At 41.8% G+C, this 17,610-nt stretch overlaps 1 protein-coding gene across 1 annotated transcript; it reads right to left on the bottom strand.

Annotated features, from left to right (window-relative positions):
- Positions 1 to 1,352: 1,352 nt before the first annotated feature.
- LOC143002563 (lysophosphatidylcholine acyltransferase 1) lies at positions 1,353 to 17,536 on the bottom strand. The gene is made up of 14 exons (XM_076152725.1): positions 17,080 to 17,536; positions 12,353 to 12,492; positions 11,944 to 12,158; positions 10,795 to 10,907; positions 10,563 to 10,623; positions 9,919 to 9,977; positions 8,782 to 8,816; positions 6,424 to 6,478; positions 5,970 to 6,052; positions 5,526 to 5,651; positions 5,054 to 5,207; positions 4,700 to 4,798; positions 4,055 to 4,196; positions 1,353 to 3,688 (listed from the first exon to the last, which is right to left on the bottom strand). Exons 1-14 carry the CDS (start codon positions 17,203 to 17,205, stop codon positions 3,450 to 3,452), a joined length of 1,647 nt encoding a protein of 548 aa, XP_076008840.1. The 5' UTR covers positions 17,206 to 17,536; the 3' UTR covers positions 1,353 to 3,449.
- Between the last annotated feature and the right edge of the window lie 74 nt (positions 17,537 to 17,610).

The following is a 17,610-nucleotide window of genomic DNA, read 5'->3' as shown; positions in this document are numbered from 1 at the left end:
TAGACGCCATCAGAGAGACACTATCACTCTATTCCAGAGCACATAAGTCTCTCGTCTTAGGCTCACGGCCGGAGACACTGATGTGAGCAGGCAGCAGCCGAATAAATATAAGATCGTCTACTACAAGCTTTGATCTTTTTAGATAGCAAGTAAAAAAAAAGAAAAAAGGAAAAGGTTTAACCCACCCAAAGTGAGGTTTTGTGAATAAAAAGTGGAAAGAAGAGTTTTTAAGTGTGAGAAGACATATTACAGTATCACAACAAACCAATATTAAATGCAATATCACATAAATCCCCAAATCCTGAATTGTTGTTGATTGGAAATATTGTATGTATAAAATGTACGTATTTGACCTGCTGACGACCAATAAAACAAAGTAGGAATTTTGCTCTATATCTATATAAAAAAACATTTTAAAGTTTAAAATACAGTTGGACAGAAAAACCAAAACAAACCCAAAGGGAAAAAACAAAACAAAAAACAGGACATAAAGTTCCTTTTTTCAGGTCAGGCCTTGAAAAATCTCATCCCTCTGATGCTTTTGTTTCAGTTTCATTTGTAATTCACAGTCAGAAAAAAAGAAAGAAAACAAACCAAAAAAAAATCAATCAGAAAAGAACCAGTTAGAAAACTACAGGCTGCAATGCCCCACAAGTGGTAAATTCATAACATAAGATACATTTTAAAGGGGAATAAGTCAATAACATGTTTGCTTAGACATTCTCAGTTATCGCCGCTATGTACAAATAACAGCAAGGCTTCCCTCATACATGTGCAGTGTCTTAAACCATCGGTACGTTAATACTTTTTCATTCCATGTTGCAAAGTTTTAGCTTTTAAGTCATTCAAATCTCTACAATCCTACCAGTCCAACATATTCAGATTAATAAACTTCCACAATCCCGAGAGGAAAAAAAAAAAGGCCTAAAACGCATTAATAGAAACAAACTGAACTCTGACAGGACATCAAATGTGGGCTGGGGGACAGATTCCAGTTGTTTTGTGATCCCTAATTTCCTGTGCTCCCATAACTGTAGCAAATACTGTAGATATGAATGTACAAAAGCTGAGCTACAATACTGCAACCCTTAAAAAAAAAAAAAAAAGATCTAAAGTGCAAGCACAAATACATACATATTTATGGGACAAAGTGGTGATTTAAGGGGAAACATGAAAGGCAAAATAAAGCCTGGAGTGTGAGCGGTGAGACCCGTCATGTGGTGTAAGAAGTCACCTCAAGGCCGACACGCTGAGATAAAAAGTGTGTGATCAGAGATTCTGATAATGACAAGATTGTCTATACATTCTCTTTTTAATCATAAAACTTATATATATATATTCAAGGCTATCGGTTTCCTTTATGAAATTAGCGTACGCAGTCACCTCAGCGATACATGTAATACTATAAACAGAAGTTTACATACAGCACAAAAACTGTAGTATTATACAAAGGAAAATAAAAAGTGGCTCATTTTTAACCATTGATACAATCTGCAGAGGAGAGAAGATCACAGATCTTTGTCATGGCAGTGAAAATAAAAATCATTCATATAGGTATATCAAAAATTCGCAAAATGCCCCGCATTTGGAAGATTCAAAATACATAACGGAACTCTTTAAAAGGATTTATCTTCAGAAGGCTAAAGAGATGTAAAATATTGCTTCACTGAAAGCCATAACAGGGATGCACGTATGCAGTCATGGATCTGATGGAAGATGGGACGTTTACAATGCTGACTTGACACCATGAAGCATGTTTTAGCATAGAAAATTCAAAAAGATTCTGTTTGAAATCCTCATGTGGCAAATATAGTTGGCAGGTAAACTGAATTAAACCTTCGATCCCAAGTACAATATGCTAAAAAATATATATTATTGAATGTATTCTGAGTTTCATGTGGTTTGCACAGGGAAGGAAGAAGTTTTCTCCATTTAAAATAAATGATTCATACTTATTTACAGCACAATCTTTCCATTTTAAGAGAAGTTGTTGTTTTTAAGAAACAAGAGAGAAGTCAATACCTTCTTTACTGGTAATTGATTGAAAGGAGCAACATTATGTTATCTAAAACTTTAAACTAACATTCAAAATGATTTCCAAACGCCAAAAAGGTCAATGTTGATTGCAATCTCAGATTTGTGATAAAGTTTTCCTTGCAATAAACTGGAAATTGAAAATGAAAAATTCCACTTTCTCAAACTTCAGCTTAAATCCACAATCTTAAACACTTAGAACTTCATTGTCTGCGACACTCGGCAGACGATTATTGATTAATCTGATCTTTTGTGGCAGCAACAAGCCAGAAAAGAGGCAAACAAAAATTGCAATTGCAGTTAGGGCCTTCAAATGTGATCGGGAGATTGAGAAAGGCGCCCAACTCCCAACGACAGGGGGCGAGTAAACCGGGACGATCGGGCCGAGGATACTTCTACAAATGTGTTACAGCGTTGGCAAAAAAAAAAAGAAAAAAGAAGAACCAGGATCTGGCCTTTGGTAAACCCATCCACCAAACTGCATGTGCTTACAGTGACCACAGATAGTGATGTCCCCCCTTAAAGCCATTACACCACTGAATTGAAGAGGACAGTACAAACATACCAGCTGACCTACTGCATTTTTGGTCCACGTTGTGTTATTCCAGCCATTACAAAAGTGTGTGTGTGTTTGTGTGTGTGTGTGTGAATGAGGAATGATTAGGCAGGAGAGTAGTGATGTCATAGGAAAAAAGACATGCACATAGCCCAGTGAATGTCAACAATCATGACATCATACAAGTTTACATTTGACATTATTTTGACTGAACCCTGAGCTAAATCAAAGTTATCATCGTTTATATATAACAGGCTCAATAATTATGACGATTGAGATACACAGACATGAGTTCACCTCGAATGTGACTAATGAAGCAGGAAGCCTCGGGCGGTCACATTGTCACTGGTCCTCTCTGGCCTTCCTTCATTAAAGAGAAGAAATGGGTCACAAAGTCACAAACCAACTTAAGAAAAATTCATAACATCGATTTCACTAAAAACAAAGTTCACTTTACTGTCCGGGGGCATCTTCCTCGTCTTTGCTTCCCTCTTGGAATATGATAACATGCACAGTCAGTACCATGTTGGAGGGGATGAGGGAGGGGAAAAAAAATTACTTCCCCCGTGAATTTGAATAAGTGCTTACCCTTCACATTTTCACGCATTCCGTCTACAAACAGCCTTCATTTGTCATTCTAGAGATCTTTAATATAAACAAATAAAAAAAGGAAATTGAACTCTCAGCGAGATGAAAATAAACTCTGACACGTTTTATGGACACAAAACTAATAAAAAACTGGTAAATGTCCTCCTTTTGTAATCGCCGACCTCGCTCCTCCCCTCGAACACGCCCTTACACACTCTCACCAGGAGAGGTGTTTGTGTTTTCGGTCGCCGCTCCCGTGTTCTCAACCCTTTTAGTTGTGTTTCTTGCTGAGTCTGTCTGTTGTGCCGTCGTGCTCTCTGGGGCTGAAGTCGGGGCAGATACCGTTGGCTGCTTTGGCGGTGGCAGTGTTCTGCGGGTTGGGGTGGGGGGAGGAGAGGCGGGACTCTGTGTGGTTGCTGCAGTAGGGGGCGCTGTGGTAGCCTCCGTTTTCTGCGTATAGGTAGTCCTCGGCGAAGTCCGGGTGCTGCTCGGCGAAGCTCCTGAACTTGTCTGCATGGGCGCCACAAGAGGGCGGCAGAGACACAGGCAACGTTTAACACACACACAGACATGAGGAGGAAAAACTGCACTTGAATGACAACAACTCTCAACTGAGGAGGAAGTGCGGCAAAAGAAGAGACTAGAGACTAAAAGAAGAAATAAACTTTGATCGACAAACTATGACACCTTTAAGATGATACATAAACTTATAAAAAATGAAGATTAACCACAGTGCTGTCGTATAAAATTTGGGCCAACATGTAAGACGCCTGGGGTGAAGGCACTTACAAAAGGAGTCTTGCACAAGACGCAGCTTGTGCAAGACTCGCCAAACCGGATCAAATTCATCAACAATACCAGTGTTGGGTTCCTTACCAAACGTGATCTTCCCCGTGTCTTCGATGTCGATGGCAGTAAACAGATGGGAAACGTCGAGGTGACCGACTCCTAAAGACGTCTTCAGAATAACTGCCAACTCCCTCTCTGTGATGGCACCGTCCTCCTCTGCCTCGAACATCTAGAGAAGACACCAGGAGATAAGATAGAGAAGTTACTTTGTAGACTTTTCATTTCGGGTATGCATCTCTGACGCGTTTGGCACATGAAGAGTCAGATACTTGTTCTATAGAAATAACAAAAAAGATATAAATAATACACATGTACTGAGAGGGTTTATGAGGTCACCGCCCTGCTTCAGTCAAATCATTCTATAAAGCCATTCAAGTGAAGGCATGAATGTGACTCAATGGAGCTACACATGAACATAAATGATACATGGGCGTTTCATCGTGTTATGAAATGCAGATCTGTGCACAGGAAAAGTGCTTTGAACAGTAAACCAGCACGTGGAACAAATATTTACTTTTTTTTTCCTACACCGACATTACAAGGCAATGTATCGACCTATGCAGAATAAAAAGGCTTTACGACGGTGTAAATGTCAAGCCGGTCGTAAGTGAGCATGAAAAGCTCCATTCTATCTGCGGAGCAGATAAGCATGATGCCAGGGACGGAGCGTACCTTAAAGGCCAATTTCATCGTTTCCAGAGTTTTGGCAGGTCTGCATACCACCGATAAGGCGATCACATATTCTCTGATATCGATGCAGTTTTCTTCGTGCTGGAGAAAGGAAGGAAGAGCGTGAAGGTGAAGATAAGATTGTGAACATATTGTTGCAGAAACACTTTGAATGTATACCACAGGCATGTTGTGTTGTATTACTGAATGAAGGATTAAGGTAAGGTAGGCGATTATGAGTGGATATGACAAGATGATCACAATTCATCCCCTGGGACGATATATGACATATTTACTCATGTTATATGACATATACTGTGTGTATGGTGACGGTACAGAAGTTTCCTCTGTGCTTACCTCGTCGAAGAGAGCCAACATGTCTCGCAGCGAGTCTGAGACTGGGACATCCAGGTACTGAGCGAAGTCGTCCAGGTTGAGCATCTCCCCCTCCAGCTTCCTGGCTCTGTTGCCGTACTCCTGAAGGAGCTTCTCCGTGTTTCGGGGTTTCAGCCTGCGGACAGTGAGGGGGTGTCTGTGAATAGATTTATAAACTCTACTAAATCCTAAAAACACGTCTAATCCAACTATTTTTGTGTGCAAGTATTGATCTTGTTTACTTACATATATTACTTACAAGTTTATATATATTAGTATGAATTTTTACCCTGTTCCTTAGCAGATTTGTTTTAAAATTAACACATGTTGTGAAAGACTAAGTCATTCATTATTTGTGCAGCTTTGCTTCTGAGCATCTTCTAAAAGGATCTCTTCATATTTCGGAGATGAACGGTGGCGAGGATGCACACACGGGGAGGTGCGAGCGGCTCACCCCAGTCTCCGGACGAGCTTGGCGAACTCCAGCAGACAGGTGTCGACCGGCAGCCTCAACTGGCCTTCTGCCATGGCCAGCTGGCAGTCTTCAAATGAATAGTCTGTGATGGGTACGCCCAGGGCTCTGAGGAGGCACAGAGTGCACAATGCGGCCGCGTCAGCCTGTGTGTGTGTCAATATGAAATCTAAATCTAAGTTCATATTGACAAAACGTATGCGTATAATGTAGAGACAACAAAGTCATTTAGCCGTTTCCAGTCCCATGTTAGTTTATTTGTAGGACAGCAATAGAATACAGGCTGGTAGGTGTAAGCTGAGTGACTCCAGTACAACAAAAGAGAGATAGTACAGCAGACTTGGACAGTGTTACAGTGTAATGTCACTCAGGGGTGAACTAACGCCATGTCTGCAGGAGGAGGAGGAGGAGTGAAGTTGAACTTACTTGGCCATGATGCGTCTCACATTGATGGCAAAGAGAGCAGGATTTCGCTTCTCCTCCTCTGAGGGTGTGTAGATTGGGAGATACTGCATAGAGAGCAGAAAAATCAGTCTGAGTCAGCAAAAACTCTATGACAACACAAGTTAATTCTTCATTGTACGGATCCATTATTAAAAGTGCTTATAAAACACACAATCCATTAACTGCCAGCAATTATTCATTTCCCTGCGGGCAACTTAGAAGCTATTTTATTAGCGCAGATAAATTTTGAAAACACAGAAAAGGAGAATAATATTGAAACAGCTTCAAGAAAGACAGGAAAAAAAGAGGAAGAATTACAGTAGCTGCATTTCACATGGGGAAAAACAAAACTTCCTTAATTCAATGGTCCTTGTGGCCACGCACGCCATCATCCAACTCATACACAGCACAGAAGGCTCGCTTCACACTCACTCACCTCTATCTCAAACTCGTTGTGGAGCTGGCAGAGCGTCAGCCACAAGATTTCAAACCTGGAAAACAACAGGGCAACGTAAACAACCGGCAAACAACGAAAAACGCATTGATCTCACTTCTTCTGGCTTCACACACACGGTGGGATTTTCAAGGTCTAGATTGGGCGAACTGAGATGTCAATATGTCGAATGGCCGAATCAATGCCACGTTCACTTTGGGAGATTTGTCCTGGAGCTCCTGCAGCATTGGAGTCACGGTGTGTGAGCATCACTTGGGACCTAGCGTTTAATCACACTTGCATACACAGACATCGGCCTCTTCCACTGTTGTCTCTGTGTGGAGTGCGTGCACAACAATGCTTTCAGTCGTTGACAAATTATTCATGATTTTTCCAAACTAGGTCAAGAAGTGCAAACATTTAGATCTCGACGTGACGTTCATTATGTGACTTGCACAACGGAAATGTAATCACACTCAGTGCAGTTTACATGCGCATTACATTTTTCATTAAAGTTTGATGAAGGCAACAAATCAATGTTTCTTTACAAGTCATTTATACGCTGCGTGACTGAAGTCGGCAGAGATCGAGGCATGTTTACTCTTGAGTGACTGACCTGGATTAAACGGTTTTACATCTATTTATTCAGGCATGTAAACGTCTTTGTCAGAGTAAAGCACCTCCACATGAACTTGATCAATGAGTGGACTCTGTTTATACGGAGCAACACATCTCTTATACTTGAGTATTGAGCCCATGTAAACAAAGTGAGTGTATTGACTTAACACTGCTGGCTTATGAGACATTGTGACTTTCCTACAGATGAATGTGATGGGGATATACGAGTGAACACTTAAGAGAGCATTCGGTTTGCCATCTACAAGCCAGTGGCTGCCATTACTGTCCCTGTGGCTCCTTTACTTACTTTTGTCTTCATTTGTAAAAGAATGACTTGAATGCGATTTGCTGAATATGACTGCATGTGCTCTTTTCCCGGTGCTATCAGCGGTGTGCATAAGCGTGCGTGTCCTCGTCGCCTTTTGGCCAACCGACTCTGTAGTTACCACACTTTGTTCTGCCCAAGTAAGCCGGGATGACGGCCAACAGCAATTAAGAGACCCGCCATAGTGTTGGAAGATAAATCAAAAGAGGACACACAGTTGTAGTCTCAGGACACTACGGAGAGAACAAGGGCACTATTTCTTCTCAAGGCATTACTACATTCCCTCAGCCTGTTTGAGCTCTCATCAAGACTCATTACTGCCTTTGGGATTTAGAGAGTTTGAGAAAGTAATCCATGACAATCTCTAATAATTCAATCAATAATCAGTAATCAATTATTTTGAAGTATTATTTTTATATATTTACACATCGAATAATTGAAATTAATTTGGTATTTAAATACATTCCATTCAGATCATGAGTATTTATTTATTGCTTTTCTGTTTATTTACTGTTGGAACTATGTTCTGGAGAACACACAATTAATGGAAATATATGGGAATTCTTGCCTGAAAGGCTAATATCTTAATCTTACTGTGAAGTGTTGTTCTGATTTAAAAAATGTGTTCCTTAGTGAGGCTTGAGCTCTATTTCCTGTATTGTTTTCTGTGTTGTACATATAACAAGTTTTACTTAAAATACAAAAAATTACTTCTTTTTGATAAGGACAAATACATTACAAATGGGCTGTACTTGTATGTCGCTTTACGGTGATAAAGTACTCAAGCTCACATTCATCTCTTCATACACACTGATAGCAGGGGCATTACATGCAGGGAGCACAACCTCTACATCAGGGAGCAGTTCGGGGTTCACCGTCTTGCTCAACAACACTTCAACAGGCTCTCTAGGCGGAGCACAGAATAGAAGCGGGAACCTTCTAATCCCTTAACGGCCGCCCTTCCAGCCTGAGCCGTGTAAAGTAAAACCTGCAGCCCTTTAGAGAAATGCCACTGCTGCAGCTGGACATTATGTCAGTCAGGTATTAGCTGCTTGTCATTTTGCCTTAGCTCACTGCAAATGCTGTTATTTGAGCTCACTCGACAGCTGCGTTGTATTTAAGTCAAAGGCTATAAGCCATGTGCCAGGGAATCTATTTTGCAGGAATTTTGAGGAAGATTAAAGAAAGTTTCATTAGCCATGTGGCTGCAACACATCAACATGAAACCTCACGCGATGGAGACAGTATTGGTCTACTCAGTATCGTGAGGAAAATCCTGCTCCAAACTGCTGAACAAAAGTCTGGCTGCTATCTGAAAACTTCGGCAAGGGTAGAAACTATTTCAAAGTTAACAAGGCAATAGTAACTGGAACACACATCTACAGTGTAATAAAGGCGGCATTAAATTTAGTACTTACGCTCCAGGGCCCTGCCACGTCCACGTGATTGTGTCCTGTACAAAGAAAGTGCCAGAATGAACTTGTTGAAGTCAAAGCATTGTATGATATCAGACACTTTAAAAGCACATTTTATTATATTGTAGTCATGAAAGAGATTTCTTCACCTCCTACCATAGTATTTTGTTTTTATCACAGTCTCACCCTTACACGAGTTAATAAGACACTGTTTTTATTGATCATAATGCTGTATAAGATTATAAACCTTTGGATTTGATCTTGGATACAATTATGTGCAATGACCTTACAGCATCTGCAGGTTTTCCCAGGTGCTGTAAACAATTTAACAACACCGACAACTGCATCTCCTCATTCACTTTTTTTAAAATGTCCTTCCTTGTGTCATTTAGCACATGAATTACACTTCTAGCAGACATCAGTGGAAGTGATGCCATCATTGTAACTGTGTTGCCTTGGCACAATAGGCTTTCTTTACTGCCCTGGCAGTGGTGCATATTTGAATTTAATTTGACTTTATCCAGCGTTAATGGGGAGAGACAGAGTCAGGCTGCATTTGAATATTCGAGCATTTTGCAGAAAGAAAGAGGCTGAATCGATATATCAGAATCACTGAGAGAGACAGAGAGACTGTCCACAGCAGTGCGTCTCAATCCTTAAATTAAATGACTATTTAAAGACTACTAACTCAACTAATTGCTCTGCGTATTAGTGTATTAATAATATAATACGTGAATGGTAAAGGAAAAAACACATTGATGTTTGTATCTTACTTTAACCCGTGTGATACTATTTGCTCTGCTTACTCGCATTTAGTGCAAATAATGCTTTTGAATTCTTGGTAGCCTGTAAAATTATCTCTGCAAACTGTTTCCTCTCATGCATCATTACAATCAGCCAATCAGACACGTACTGATTGTGGTTTCAAGTGTGGATATGTATACACTTCTCGATGAACACCAGAGTGTGCAATTATCCTGGAGAAGTCAATCTAGCTTTTCTAATCACGTTCTTATAGAGATATGCAGCTCAAGAACCAACATCTCTGGTTGTGTAAGAGATCCAGTGTAATTCACTTGGCCAGGCTTGAGAACCACTGGACACTGATGAGCCGCCCACATTAAGAGGTTCATTTCTTACCAGTTTATTTGGGTAACGGATGACAACAGGCTGCACCGGAACAGTGGGGATGAAGGCCCCTACAAGAGAATAAATAGTTAAGATATCAGACAAAACAAATCGACAGAAGGTACTTTCACATTAATTAAATGCAGAACAAAAATACGCACAGTAGCACTAATTATAGATCTTTGACTGTTGTCGGCCAAAACATTGTTGAAACAAGTTAATGGGGAAAAAAGTTGGACAAATATAGGATACGTGACAAATAAGAGCTGAGACGTGTGACGAGCTTTGAAAACAATGCTGACAAACACGTCCACTACATCTAGATGTGAAAATCATTGTTTGGGACTTGCAGTGTGATTTATTGGCATCAGAACACTTGGAGCACACTGCACAAGCTGTTTGGAGTCTTTTTTAGTCATGTCTGTCTTGTATTCAAGCCGTTTTCAAATCTCATCTTTACTGCATTTCCTCATATAGCAATCATTACACAAACACATCTCAGTTTTCTCCATTTAAACTTTGATTAATCTCTTAGAATATTTGGAAATAATGGGAATTTGCAGTGAAAACTAAAATCTATGATTAGAAGTGAGAAGTGAAATGAGAGAGTGTAATGAGCACCTAATGGGGAAACAGATGGCATCAACACATCTTACCTGGCTTGAAGGTGATTAGGCAGGATCTATTGGTGCATGTTCCCTCTGGAAATATCATTATCTGTAGGAGTGAGAGGAACTGCTTCATATGTCACAGAAAAACGTCAACAAATGGCTTTTCCCTGAACTTCTAGGTTAGTACACATTTTAAACATGTTCCAAAGCGCTCATACGTACTATATACTGTTTTATTTCATTGCACCACTTTTTTAAACTGTCAAGGTGAGCGTACCTGAGGCCATTCCCCACCAGAGTGGGCTCTGCGTTTGATCTCCTCCACAGTTTTCTTTCTGGAGTCCTGGTCTGACCGCGACACAAACACTGGCCTGATGAATTTTATCAAAGCTGGAAGCAAAAAGAGGCGGCAAGAGAAGACAGGGGTGGGGAGAAGACAAAGGGACACATTTTAGCTTTCTCTGTACTGCCTGCAACAATTTTCAGGTAAACAGAGTGAGGCAACTGCAAAACATTGTCTAAATTATGTTTGCACAATGTGCAAAGCAAAGGTTAAGCCATTATACTGTACACTTCTTCAACCCTTAAACAACACATATAGGAATAAGCAGGAGGACTGGGAAACTAATCATCTTCAGAGCATCTTCAAATTCTTCCATAATTAATAATAATAATAATAATCAATTTATAATAAATGTGCCAGTTTAAAAGAAAAGATGAGACAAAACACTTGATGGAGAATGAGGCTATCTCAATATGAATACAAGCATGAAACAAACAGAAGCAGGGAGGAACTGACTCCAACTGTTAGCTGAGTGCCAACAAGAAAGGATTATGGCTGTAGTTAGTCTGAGATACACTCGACACACACGTCACTGTGGCTGAATCAGGACTTAATGCTGCTCTGGATTCCGCTGGTTTGCAGAGACACTAGAGCCTGATCCCTGCTGAAGTGTCCATGGGACGCGTCAGAGTGTGATGAATACACACATTGTTGGTCACTGTTAATATCACATATTGTTTTACATAGCACAGGAAGAAAATGTATTATATTTGATATTATACTAATATTAAATGTAAGAAATCTGGAGGGATTAAAAGCAAGCAGGCCTCTCAGCAGTCCCAGCAGGAGAGGAGAATAGGAGCCTGTGAGATGAACACAGCTCAAATAGACTTGTGTTCCAAGTTTACTCAAACTTCTGTATGCACTTCTTACATGAAGCTACCAGCTCTCTGTCGCTGATGTGTATTCTGCCATTCACACCTTAAACTGAAAAGCACCATGAGCTGTCCAAGAGTAGACATCCAGTCCTTTTCTTCTGACTAGTGGATGTTGCAATGCTGTCTTAGATCAGAGTAGCGGGGCAGACAGTTCCCTGCCTCACAACAGAGCACCTTTGTATGCATTAGTGTGTTTGTTACTTACTGCCCCAGAGCGGTATATCCTTGCTCTCAGCCTTCATGACGATAGAGGCCATTGACATGGTAACTGGGATGGCATCAAAGTAAGAGGAGTGCGGCGCTAAAGTGAGGATCGGTGCTTCTGCGGGCAGCGCTCTTCGCCCTTTCACCGTCATCCAATGAAAACCTCCGGCAAACCACATGACCCGCATGATGACTTTCAGGGCCACGTCCACCACTCTGGAAAAGGGAGAGGACACATGCAGGAGGTGATGATACTTGCATAGTGTAGTGCCATTGTTCCTCAGCGCAACAAACAGTAAGAATTTAACCCCTGAATCCCCACTTTTCCCACAGAACTCTTGACTAAACGAAAATCTAAATTTAAAAACCATTCCCATGCGTGTATTACATGCACACACCAGGACACCCACCTCCTCCAGAGGCACTGAGGTTCAACGCTTGTCTCAGAACGTCCTACTGAAGCCACGAAGGCAAAAGGCCAAGCCAGCAGCATCATGAAGGCGGCCATGAGCAGGCGAATGGGGAACAGTGTGACCGTCATTAATGCGATCTGCAAGAGAAAAAGAGAGATGGGGGGGGGGGATATGCAAATCAATATGACAATTCCCCAATCAATATGCAACAGTATGAGTTTTGTATTAAATGTGTTGTATAAAACTATGCAGCTGTTTAACATCTGCAGCATTCCTGGTCTTCTGTACATTATTCTGCGAGGTATGCGTAATAATGTAATGAAGAACTACTGTTTGAATCAACAAATATAATTAAATGTTGATTTCTACCACCGTTACAAATGCAACACAGGAAACAATCAACCCCCAAATACCTTATTCCATCACAATATAAAACAACAAATGCCCATTATTACTTTAACAACACTAACATAGCTTTCCTGACAAATGTTAAAAGCTCTCCTTTAAGGCCGCAGAAGACTAATTGGGCTACAAACATTTATTGTAGCGGTGATTTCTCAGCTATAGGTCTTCATCCGAGCCTCTCAGATCAACACAGCACCCACAGGCTCCGGGGGCCGGGTGGTGACTGTTAACTTTACAGCTTTTTATGACTCCCTGATAGCAGCCGCCCTTATCTTCTGTCAATATTTGCTCCGATAGGACTCACTACTGTGGAGCGTGAGGGTTTATCTCTGAAGTTGCTCTGTTCGTCCCCACGGAGCTCCGTTCTGACAGTTTGGCCAATTTAAATACTGCTGATCTGTCTGCTTGCGCCGTCGATGAGCAGCAGATTTTGGAGACCATTAGGCGTAGTTGGAGACAAGTTAATCTCTTGACAATGGCAAAGGGGGCGAACAAGGAAAAACAATTAAGAGCACACTGGATGGAGTAACTGGATAATGTTAATTGGGTTTTGTTGAATGCGGGTGTGGGGGGGAAACGTCAAAATAATGCTCGACACTCATCCTGCTACTGTCATCGCTGTGACATCACCGCAGATCCTTTCCTCCAATATCCCTGCATCCACTCAACATATAAATTAATCATGTTAAACCTCCCGTGTGCTCAAATGTCTACTTGCAAATAGCATGCAAATATCGGCTCTTGCACAAAACCAAAGCAAAATACAGAATGTGTTGTACTTGTTCATAGTAAAGAGCGCTTTGCTGGAAAAGGTTGGGGACACGATTGTGCATTTGCTTCAAAACAAAATGATGCAGACTTCAGCATGAAACACATTCTCTGCCTCAGTTCCAAAGCCTTTTGTTCATTGTGAATCCTGCATTGTTGAGAATGGGTTGCAGCAATTTTCTTTAACAGTTTTTATTGGAGGGAAGGGGGCGGGGGGCAGGTTATCAAGGAATTCCACCACCTGCAGCCAGTCCAACAGCAGACAGTCACTCATCCCATTCTTGCACGGTTGCCTGTTTTGACGTACACAACACCGGGAATCGAGCCTCAAAACGCTTTTGTGTTGACGCTGGTGAACTCTGACACGGGAATCCACAGCAACAATCAGTAACCAACTGTCCGAACAGAGATGACCTCTGAGGGTGAGGTCTAAAGGAGCTCGTACAATAAAGATTGCCTTTAAACTAAAGAGCCATCAGGTGTGGTTTACAATCTCTTTGGACACAGTAATACAGATCTGCTCTCTTTTGATAAGCGTACACGTATCTCGTTTGCCATTTTTAGCTTTTGATTCATAACGCAGTGTAAGCGGTCTTGAAATGTGGAGAGCTGTTACGACGAGGGCAAAGAAAATCAAGTTTCTCTATCGCAGGGCTAAATGTAGAAACAATGCTTCAAGTGTTTAAGAAACAGACCCTGGATCTTCACCATGTTAACCATCTGCAAGGTAACTGCACCCTGCAATCCTGCATAAAGAGTCAAAGTCTGATGGCACTAAGGGATGCTGATCCACTGTGTGGGAAGGAACTATTGACTCATTGCTAGGGAGGGAGGCAGTGGCCTCAATTGCTCCCCCCTCTGCGAAGGGTGGTAATGTAATGTAAGTCGCTTTGGATAAAAGCGTCTGCCAAATGATCGTAATGTAATGTAATGTAATGTTATTGCTTCTTTGTCAGGATTAAACCGGATTAGCAGGCCCATTGCTGGGATCCCTCGATAAATCAGGCAGGAATGTAAATCAGGCTTGTCAAATGCAAACCTAGGATAATTTAACTTTTAACATCGGCGACTTTTGACACCTTTGGAGTTTTAGTGCTCGGCTCAGTGCCACGACTAAGTCTGGAGTGTTTGATGACACAGCAACGAAATATCATCAATACGTCTGTACGTCAGGGCAATGCTTAAGACCTGTGTTGACAAATACGTCAACTCCTCCTGGTGCAAAACTGTAAGTGCAATTTAAAGAGTTACTGATAAAATACATAGGTACATTCAAGCACAGTGTACTAATGGGAATCTAGGCAAATCATTGTAGTTTCAGTGATAAGATAAGAGCTACTAACTACCCTAGTTTCAACTCGATGCCCATTTTCTGTGCAGGTATTCTTTTATCATATCAAACTGTCTACCCGACCCTCACAGCAAGGTATAACCCTGTTTCCGCTCCAAATGTGTAACCTTTCCTCGCAGGGTTTCACAAGTATAACCACAAACCAACACCAAAACAGACAGTTTTACATATCGCTGGCCAATCTTTTGGTCACTTGCTCTTTGCTAAAGGTCCCATACAGGGACGCACAGCCGCGACTTTTACACTTTGACAACTGCTAGAGCCGTTTAAATGAGGTACACAAAACTGCATCACTCTCTCTGAAATGCCTGACCTAGAGGGAATAGTCAGCTTGAAACCAAAACATTTGGTACTCGTTTGTGGAGTTACACTTCCAATTCAATCTTTCTAGTGCTGCGTGTGATATCGTAGCGTGATCCGCGAAAGGAAGTGACACGAGTAACAACCTGTTAGGCTCTGTGATTTATTAGAATGCGAGTTGAGCCAAATAGGTACAGAAGTGCTGTTGGAATGAGGAAGTGAAATAAACACTTGGCATCCATTTTCAGTCCTTCTGTCAAAATTAAACAAAGCCTATGTATGTTTGATGTATCACGCCAATAATACCCTCCTTAATACTTATTTAAGTCCCTTAAGAGAGGAACCAGGTTACTGACACATTCCCTTGGCTGAGATCCAACTGACATTCTACCTTTCCCCCCCCTTCAGTCGCTTGGAAGAAAAAGACAATGTGAACCTCCCTAGGTCACTATTATTCCTGGTAACAAGATACTGTTACACCTGCTGTACAGGGCAGAGTCATGCAGAAAACCAGAGCTCTGCTGCTGAAATACACACTTTATCCTGCATTCTTGTTCTGTACAAAATTTGAAACAAAGATGTGCACGGATAAGCCTGCATCAAAGTGTGTGTTTCTTCATCTGTGAGACAGCAGCCTCCATCACTACACACTCCAAATGGTTGAAATTAGTGTATTTAAATGGCATATAGTCCCATGGACAGGGTGCAGGAAGGGGCGTCCACATGACTGGGTCCATGTTTCCACCATCTGGAGAGTTGAATGGTTGTGTAAAACTGTGGAAGGTTTTTATAAATTATCCTGGAAATTACATGAGGACCAAATCAATAAAGCTCCCTTTTACCGACATCTGGTCTTTTCTCTTTAAACAAACCCCCCTAAGTCAAAGGTTCATTCTCTGGGGGGGAAAGAAAACAGTGCTCCCAAACTGAGGCGTATTTGATTCATTTATCCCCAACAACACTTCAGTCACCTTCTGCTGGATAGGTCAGTGTCTTCTTGGGGCCAAAATGGCACCCGACATTTCCATCTCTCAGAGAATCCGGGCTCTATGTTGTGGAAATCTGCGCCATGAGGCATCAGCTTTGGCACAATATTGGTGATTGCAATCAAGCTGCAGCCTGCACGTTAACACCTTTTTTGGAAACAAGCCTGGAAGCTTTAAATCTGATTATCAACCTCACTGGCTGGACTGAGGAAAACACAATCAAGTGGCTTTTCTATTCTATTCTTTATTTACATGCCTGTGATGTAGATAAAACACCCTGATAATGGCAAATCAGGCTTCCCTCTTTATCATCGATCATCCATCCATCCATCCACACGTGTTACGCACCGAGGCTGTGATAAGAGCAACCAGTCGGGGGTGAAATGAAAGGGAAGCTATAAAAAAACGGCATTGAGGAAGAAATAAAATGTAAACATAGACGTCCTTCTAATAAGGATAAAGTTTCGAAACCTAGACTAGAATGGGCTGAGGTAGGACGCAACAAGCTAGGCCCGTCCTAAACAGGCGGTCATACTCCAAACACTGCCCACTTAAAGCGTATTCCTGAGTAAAAATTGATTTTCGTTTTTTGTACGCGTGTGGAATCTATGCCGATGCAGCAATGAGGAAAATGAGCTATTTCAAAAGACTTTCAGGACCCCACAGCCGGCGTCCAAGCACTCAAGCCCGGCTGTAAATCAACAAGAGAGAGCAACATGTATGGAGCTAATGGTAGCTGCCCGGGCTAACGCGAGCTCAGCTGACATGCAATCAGGAAAATTGCCAACTTAAATGATGGTGACAGCTTCTGCACACCCCCACCCCACAAATACACCATTATAATACAAACGGAACAGAAAAGAGACAAACAAACTCCTGCTTATTCGTAAAGAGTAACGCATTCGCTAGCTTACCTTTGCCTTTTCCAGAGGGGTGAATTTCAAGACGTGCACAAAAGGGTTTCTAACCGGAGGAGCCTGGTCCATCTTCTTGCCATCTCCTTCTCCTACCGCGCGTTGTCTGCTAGTCGATAACCTCATCTTCACAATTAAGATGGTGTGTTAAGTAATAATCAAAATAGAGGAAGGGGGAAAAGACGTTCAGGCTGCAAGGAGATGAAAGAATCTTTACGCAGATTTCCTTATCTTTGTTGTATCTTTGAGGCTAATTTCAGTGGCAGTGGAGGTTATTAACGTTATCTTCCTTTCCCCGACACCATGGAGGGATAATGGTGAGGTTTAAGGATTAGCTGGGGCGATTTGAAGCCGTTGGTGTCTCTGCGTACAGAGCGCTGGCCGCCTTCCTTCCTCCACACTGTTTCCCCCACCGCCACAGCCCGCTAGCTCACGATGCTAACGGAGCCAGCCACAGTTTCCCGTCATCTCTGTGCGCATGCGCCGAAGCCCATCCTTCGCCACCACGCACGATGTGATGCTGCCTTCACG

The sequence above is a fragment of the Genypterus blacodes genome, unplaced genomic scaffold (assembly GCF_046128005.1).
Source record: "Genypterus blacodes isolate CSIRO-AG114 ecotype Tasmania unplaced genomic scaffold, CSIRO-AGI_Gbla_v1 ptg000057l_1, whole genome shotgun sequence".
NCBI lineage: Eukaryota > Metazoa > Chordata > Actinopteri > Ophidiiformes > Ophidiidae > Genypterus > Genypterus blacodes.
The sequence above is the reverse complement of the archived record's forward strand: the minus strand, read 5'-3'. Positions and strand labels throughout refer to the sequence as shown.

Coding starts and splice junctions, on each gene's coding strand:
- LOC143002563 (XM_076152725.1), bottom strand. CDS start 17,205: ATGAGGTTATCGACTAGCAGACAACGCGCGGTAGGAGAAGGAGATGGC. Junction 10,624..10,794: donor CTGGTGGGGAATGGCCTCAG/GTACGCTCACCT, acceptor TCACTCCTACAG/ATAATGATATTTCCAGAGGG. Junction 4,799..5,053: donor TGTTGGCTCTCTTCGACGAG/GTAAGCACAGAG, acceptor TCCTTTCTCCAG/CACGAAGAAAACTGCATCGA.